Source organism: Prionailurus bengalensis, chromosome A2, assembly GCF_016509475.1.
Source record: "Prionailurus bengalensis isolate Pbe53 chromosome A2, Fcat_Pben_1.1_paternal_pri, whole genome shotgun sequence".
NCBI classification, from domain to species: domain Eukaryota; kingdom Metazoa; phylum Chordata; class Mammalia; order Carnivora; family Felidae; genus Prionailurus; species Prionailurus bengalensis.
In genome coordinates this window covers 25,354,935-25,362,658 of record NC_057348.1, presented here as the reverse complement: position 1 = coordinate 25,362,658, position 7,724 = coordinate 25,354,935, and the positions used below count along the sequence as shown (strand labels likewise).

The following is a 7,724-nucleotide window of genomic DNA, read 5'->3' as shown; positions in this document are numbered from 1 at the left end:
ACCCCTTCCCCGACGCTGTAAATTCTCTCCTTCAGGGTCTGGATTAGGTGGCGGAGGGGAATGCCTCAGGGCCCAGATCCCTCCCCAGTCTTCTCAGGGACCCCGGCGGGGCTAGCGGAGGGGGAGTGCCGAGCAGCAGCCGGGCGTGACTGCGTCCGGGTCCCGCGCCACCAGGCTCCGGCGCCAGAGGGGGTCCCCCGCCCGCCTCCCGCCCACGTGGCCGGCCCGGGCTCCCCGCCCCCGGCCCCGCCCCGCCCGGGGGAGCGGCCCCCGCAGCAGCCGCCACCGCCGCGGTCGCCGCGGTGCGCTCTCCCGCTCCTCTGGGCCGAGCCAGCGCTGAGCACCGAGGTGAGTGAGGGCGGCTGGCCGCGAACCCCGCCCCTCCGCTAGACCCTCCCTGGCTGGACACCCCTGCTAGGCTCCCGGGAGCGGGCACTTTCCGGGGCTGGCTCCTCCCCTGCCTTAACCCACAACTCCGAGCTGGACCCCCACCCCCCACCTCCGGGTCGCCCCCACCGGTCCCGGTGCCCGAAGCGGACTCGGCGCGCTGTCTGGTCCCGGCGCACTCGGAGCGCAACTCGGGTGCCTAGGCGCGGCGCAGGTAGGCAGCGCCACCGCCACTCCGGACCGGCGGCCGCTCGCGCCGGAGACCCTGACTTTGGTGCTGGGAGCTCTTAGGCGAACGTTCCCAGAGCCACTTCCGGGGAGGGAGGCGCCACCTGTCCTTTTCCTTGGTGTCTTCCCCAGCCTTGGTGGGTCGCCCACAGGTCAGCGTCGCGTCGGGCGCTGCTGGTAGTGGCTCGCGGGGCTGCCGGTCACTTCGCCGCGAGGGACGAGGCTCTGGACGCGCAGGGCGGCGGCCGCGGTTCCTGGACCGCCCGGCCCGTGTGCTGGCGGCTGCATCTTTTAAATAGCGCGGCCAGAGGACCGTGAGGTAGAGGGGAGGGAGGCGGACCCAAGGGGTTAGGGTGAATCTCGGTGCCTCATAGCCAGAGGCCGGTGAGCATTTTCTGAGTGTGGAAGTTGGACGAGCCCGGTGGAACTGGATGCCTTTGGGCTTTGCCACGGGGTAGAGCTGCGCTTTGCACTGTCAGCCTCAACATGGGCTTGAACAGTGCTGAAACAGAGCGACTTGTTCCTAGAGGACTCTTTCCCCCTTTAATGCCTGAACCCGGCTTGCTTCCAGCCCTGGGCAAAGATGTGAGAACTGCCAAACGGTAGTTGTCCTGGACGCACCCGCAGAAACTTATTTTACAGCATTTCAGGCACAACACAAGGTATAACTGTGTTTTTTCTTGGTTGGGGTGTGGAAGCAGAAAGCTTTTCTGTGTCTCTGTCTTAGTTGTATAGTCTCAGGCAAGTTACTTCACCCATCTGTGCCTTAGTTTTCTCATCTGTAAAATGAGGATAATAGTACAAATGCTGAAGTGTTGTGTGAGGTGAAAGTTCTTAGAATTGTGCCTTGTATCAAGGTAAGCTCTACTCGCTTTAGTTGTTTTGGGCTGCAAAATCCTTGGGCTTTGCAGTAATGTTTCCTATGGTTAAGCAGCCTTTTGCAAAATGTGTCTCAGAATACGAGATTAGAGATGACCTTTGTCAAGGACACTGCTGAGAAATGGGGTCTCAGACCTTCTCTGGAAGCTCTAGAGTGTGACTGCATATTTGCCTCACTGAGGGGGAGTGAATAAGGTTCCATGGGAATTCCTTCAGTTCTCAGGCCCCCTGATAGGCTGATACTGTCTCATCTCTGTGAGTGTGGGAGTGTAGTTAGGGGCCCAAAGACCTGCTCTTGTCCCCTCCCCTCCACTCACTAACCTCTAGCAGATTGTCCCTCCAGTGGAGTCTGCACCAGTTTAGCATCTTTTGGTGGTAGTAACCACAGATGGGAGTCCTGAGCCTGGGGCTCCAGGAATCTTCTGACACGTACATGAGATGCTTGGAGCACAGGTGTGTATTTTTCCAGAGAGTTCTCTCTTCATCATTTTCTGCAAAAAGCCTGCACCCCACAAAAGGGGATCCTGAATTGCTGGTGGGGAGATTCTTACCTCTTGTACAGGAGCAGGCCCAAGTTCTTATGGTGTCAAGATGTCAGCATTACCTGTGTCTCTTAGAGTTAGAAGTGTACACGTGTTCCTTTGTGCCCTTACTCAGGGCACACCTTCCAGTGGAAAATTCAAGTCTGCCTTGACTTGAGAAAATCTGATAAAGAAGTCATTTGGGGAAAGGAGAAGGCAAGCTGAGGGAGCAGAGATTGTTGGCCTGTTGTGGGGCTGTTAGGATGGGATACAGTTCATAAAATTTGATTTCAAGTTGTCAGGAGACTCCTCAGGGCCTTTGCACATGCTCTTCCTGTTGCGGAGCACACTCTTCTACCACTCTTCTCATGTCCGGCAGTATCTTGTCCTTTAGCTTGGATGTCTTCTCTATAGAGATGGTTTCCTTGACCACTCTGTTCAAAGCAGCCCCTCCCCCATCAGTATTTATCACATTCTCCCATTGTATTTTATTCATGGAGCGTACCTGAAATGTTCATAGTCATGTATCTATTTATGGGTTTATTGTCTGCCTCCACACAGGAGAATGCAGACTCCAAGAGCGTAGAGGTATTGCCCTCTTTACCACTGAACTCTGGCCCCTGACACACAGTAGATGCTTTATAAATGTTCCTTAGTGACAGAATGAATGAGCATCCCCTGAGTGAAGTGAGGTGAGTAAGAGCTTTTTTTTGTTTTGTTTTTAAGTAGGCTGTACGCCCAACATGGGCCTCAAACTCACAACCCAGAGATCAAGAGTCACACGCTCTTCTGACCAAGCCAGCCAGGTTTAATTAATTAAAAAAATTAATCCTTGGATGCATTATCTTAATGGTGTGTACAAATATTGTCTGATTCATATCACTTTGCACTTTGCACAGGTTGAAACTTGAGTGACAATGAAACGCTTGTATATATGATTCTAATTAATGCACATTCCTGCGTGGGAGAGATCGCCGGTGTGGTGGGTGGAGTGGGGTCTTCTGTGGAGAGGTTTGGAGATAAGCTTTGCCTTCTTCTTCACTGTAGTGAAAACTGTTCATTCAGTTATGAAAATGGGTACACTTTTTTGTAAAAAAAAGATCGAAGATTATAGTTATTTGGAATCCTATCTGCACATGTGCCTTATCCCCTTAGCTCAGCTCATTCACTCCATTTATTCAAGAACCATTTATGGAGGTAGGGCTTGGAGACTGGCCACAGAGCAGTCAAGACTGGCAGTGTTCCTCCATTATGGTGTTACATCCCGTGGGCAGAGATGGACAGTCGACAACTAGGTCTATAATATGATATCAGGGAGTGTGGTCAGTGTAATAAACAAGATGAAGCTGGATGGGATCCACTCACCCAGAGTGAGTGGGGTGGAGGCAGCATTGGTTTAGGTCAGGGATGGTTTCTCTGAGGAAGCAATTCAAACAGAAACCTAGATGAATGTGGGGTGTGGCTATCTGGGGGAAGACAATTCTATGCGTGTGGACCCCAAGGTTGTGGTTGAATTCCTGGCTTGACCAGTCAGCTCTTGAGCCCTGGACATGGTCTGTCTCACTGGGGAAGGGGGAAGGGAAATGAGACATTGTGGGCAGAACCTCCATCACCTCCTCCCCAGATCCTAGCAGGTGGCTGGAGTAAGATCTTAACACTGTGTGCTCTCATGGTTGACCAGAAGGCTTGTGCCTTCCTTTCCAGAGGCACCTGGAGTAATGGTGTTTCCTGAAACTGCCACCTGGGCGACGAGTATAAGCCTTGGGGGGCACTGCTAGAAGTACAAACCTACACGTAGTAAGACTTGCTTCATTTCACCTGCCCTCACCATGGACTGCCTCCTCTTTTGTGCCATTTGGTTACAAACATCTCATCACCTACAGGGAACCATCTAGAAGGAAAGTAGTTACTTAGCAAAGCTTTGATGGAAAAAAACGAAGTGATGAAAATGTATAGGATCATAGACCAGGAGATGTATGCTTCCCATTCTCCCCATTGAGTGGTTGATTGGTTGGTCATTTGATGTTATTTAACAAAGCATAAAGGAGGTATGACAGGGAGGGTTCTTGGAAAAAGTGATATCTAAGAAAAGAAAGGGATGGCTACAAGTCACTTCTCTTGGGGAGTGGCGGGGGGTGGGGGATGGAAGGAAGAGGGAAGAGCATGTGCAAAGGTCCAGATAAAGAGGTACCAGCTCTCAGATGATGCTAGATCCTCACTGGTTATGGCAGCATGTGTGCACATATGTTTTCTGTGAGTATTCTGTGGAAAAGGAACTGACATACCAGTGCTCAGTAAATGCCAGTTGATGTGAAAGGCCGTGCCTTGTGCTATTGGGCTCTACACTGACATCCTCATGTATTATCTAAAACTGTCCTGTGGCACATGCCCTCTTAGCATCCCCATCTTCCTGACCAAGAAAGCAAGGTGGGAAGTGGAATAACTTGCCAACTGTGTCTTTCTTGAACTCTGTTCAGTTGTATCAGGGAAGGTGGAGATGAGGGGGATCTTCCCAGAAGATTGATTCAGTGATGTCAAGAGAGAGAGATGCTTTTAAATATCACTAACAGGCCTTGCTTTGGTGCACAGCGCTGTGGAATGTCAGCTCTGGGATTGCAAAGGCTGCTCCCGGCCAACTGCCCAGTTTCTGGCATGGTGAGGATTTGTTGAGGGTTAAGTGGATCCCCAGGGTCTCTGGTGGCCACGGAGCAATGAGACTGGAGGAGGCCATTGCCTTATTTCCCCTGGAGTCTTCTGACTTTTCTAAAGTGGACCTGCAAGTCAGGACAGAGCTGGACATGGGACCCAAGTCAAAGCTGAGTGCTCCAGAAAGAGAGGCTGGGGTCCTTGGCCGGAGCTGAAAGACAAAGGAGGCAGTTTGGTGCCTTGTGTGGCTCAGCTAGCTAAAGATCAAACTAGTTATTTAACAGTCCAGCTTAGTTCTTTGTCCAATCTGCCACCTCTACTTCCACCCAGCATATGATAACTTTATAGATTGGGGTTTGCTGCTCCTGCTGATAGAACCCCAAGCCCTGAGTTCATCTTCAATTCTGAGCTTACTATTTTCCTGGAAGCTGGGGTGGTGATGCAGGGCAGTGGCCGACTTGAAGGCAAATTGACATGTCTGGAGGTGGTGGAGGTGATGGTCGGGGTCCTGTGTTCCAGTCTCAGCTCCAGCATTGCATTAGTAGCAAAGTGACCTCAGGCAAGGTGCCTAACCTCTGCAAGCCTTGGTTTCCTCCTCTGTGAATGGGGACAGTGGTTGGCTGTACCTTATGGGTTTGCTGTGGGGATTAAATGAGAAGATATGTGCAGAGAGCATATTCCTATCACAGCCTCTGTGCAGGAAGGGCTGGCTGTGGTCATTATCTGGTGACCTAAAATGGACACACATCACTCCGTCACTACTTTGTGCTCTGAAAGGTTTGCTCAAACACACAGAGAGTTCTTCATTCAGATTTGGGGACCTCACCAGGGACAGGTGCTATCCTTTCTGGAGACAATTATATTAGGAGCCAAATCCAGATAGTGGAGTTGAGGGTAAATTTATTGTGAGACAGAGGTCAGGTGTGAAATGCCATGAGATGCCCTGCCCACCGCAGCGCGCCCTCCACCCTCCCCTCCTGTGGTCTCTCCCAGGCCTCCCCCTACAGTGGTGGCTTCCATGTTCCCATGACCCTCAGAACCTGGCTGCTTCAATGGACTGTTCTGGTGTATTGTCACCATACCCCACCCTAGGTCACCTGCTAGACCCTCCAATGGAGCTGAACCCAACAGCCCCCCAAATACCCCAGAGGCTTTTCAACATTAACAGCTTTGCATCCACTGTTCCTACTACTGGGAGTGTTCTTTTACTCTTATCCACGTTCAGAATCTCCCACACTGCCCAGCTCCAATGGCCTTTTCCCTCTTTCCTTCCCCTTTGACTAGAAAAAGAAATGCTCTTTTGTACAAGAAAGGCTGGTTATATTCTTTACATATACAAATGCAAACAAATCAGAAATTACAGAGTAAAAAATTAAATTGTGCCTCCCTCATCCCTGGCTTGCTTCCAGAGAGAACATTTATGGTCAGCTGACTGTATATTTTTCTTATGTTTTGATGTACAGGTGTGTGTACCTGTGCATATCTTTAAAAACCAACATAATGGGCTCATTTTATATGTATTGTTCTCCAATGAGATTTACCTCATTTGACCACATGTCCAAGAGCACTTTCTCTGTTCATATGCATTTCCTCTCTTTTCACACCCCCCCACCAAGAGAGGAGAGTACAAGTTTGTATGGACATATGTTTTCAGTTCTCTTGGGTATATACCTCCAGTGGGATTGCGGGTCATATGGTAACTCTATGTTTACATTTTGGAGGACTGCCAAACTGTTTTCCAAAATGGCAGCACCATTTTGCAATCCCACTAGTAGTGTTTGAGGGTTCTGATTACTCCACATCCTCATCAACACTTGTTACTGTCCATGTTTTTTTATTATTGCCATCCTAGTACATATAAAGTGGTATCTCATTGTGGTTTTGATTTTCATTTCCCTATAGCTAGTAGTGTTGAATTTTTTTTAAATTTTTTTTTTTTGAGAGAGAGCATGTGAGCGGTGGAGAGGCAGAGAGAGAGGGGGACAGATGATCTGAAGCAGGCTCCGCACTGACAGCAGAGAGCCCAACGTGGGGCTCGAACTCGTAAACTGTGAGATCATGACCTGAGCTGAAGTCAGTCGCTCAACCAACTGACCACCCAAGTACTCCGAACATCTTTTTTTTTTAAATTTTTTTAGAGCAGTTTTAGTTTAGTTTTGTTTTTTAAATAATAAAATCGAAAGTACAGAGATTTCCTTTCTACTTCCTGTTCCCACACATCCGTAGCCTCTACCATATATGAACATCACTCGCCAGAATGGTACTTTTGGTACCAAGAATGAACCTACATTGACACATCATGGTCATCTAAGGCCCACAGTTTATCTAAGTGTTCACTCGTGGTGCTGTACTTTCAGTGGGTTTGGACCAATGTATAATGATAATTATAAACACAATGATAATATCATACAGAGTATTTTCACTGCCCCAAGAATCCTCTCTGCTCTGCCTATTCATCTCTACCCTCCTGCCCCCTACAACCACTGAGCTTTTTATTGTCTCCACAGTTTCCCCTTTTTTAAAATGTCATATAATTGGGATCAGACAGAATGTAGCAATTGGTTTCTTTCACTTAGTAACATGCATTAGAAGTTTCTCCCTGTCTTTTCATGGCTTGATAGCTCATTTGTTTTTAGTGCTGCTTAGTATTTCATCATCCGGATGTACCAAGTCTATCCATTCACCTACTGAAGAACATTTTGGTTGCTTCTCAGTTTGGGCAGTTATGAATAAAGCTGCTTTAAATATTCATGTGCAGGTTTTTGTGTAGACATAAGTTTTCAACCCCTTAGGGTAAATACTGGATTGTATGGTAAGAGTATATTTAGTTTTGTAAGAAACCCTCCAAACTGTCTTCCAAAGTGGCTGTACCATTTTGCATCCCCCCCAACAATGAATGAAAGAGTTTCTGTTACTTTACATCCTTGGTCAGCGTTTGGTATGGTCAGTGTTTTGGATTTGGGCCTTTCTAATAGGTGTGGGGTGGTATCCTCATTGTTTTAATTTGCATTTCCCTGATGACATATGATGTGGAGGAGCATCTTTTCATATGTTTACTTGTCA

General features: G+C 48.8%; 2 protein-coding genes across 2 annotated transcripts in view; one reads left to right on the top strand and one right to left on the bottom strand.

The window, feature by feature from the left end:
• Positions 1-247: 247 nt before the first annotated feature.
• ARHGEF3 (Rho guanine nucleotide exchange factor 3) overlaps positions 248-7,724 on the top strand; it is a 305,003-nt gene continuing 297,526 nt past the window's right edge. The window contains exon 1 of the mRNA XM_043587701.1: positions 248-348. The gene's annotated coding sequence lies outside the window, so the exon portion shown is untranslated. The remainder of the gene's footprint in view (positions 349-7,724) is intronic.
• On the bottom strand, positions 587-4,904 carry SPATA12 (spermatogenesis associated 12). The gene is given in 4 exon segments (XM_043589398.1): positions 587-1,010; positions 4,235-4,453; positions 4,455-4,542; positions 4,545-4,904. Coding segments are annotated over 4 exon segments (1,002 nt in total). The 5' UTR covers positions 4,816-4,904.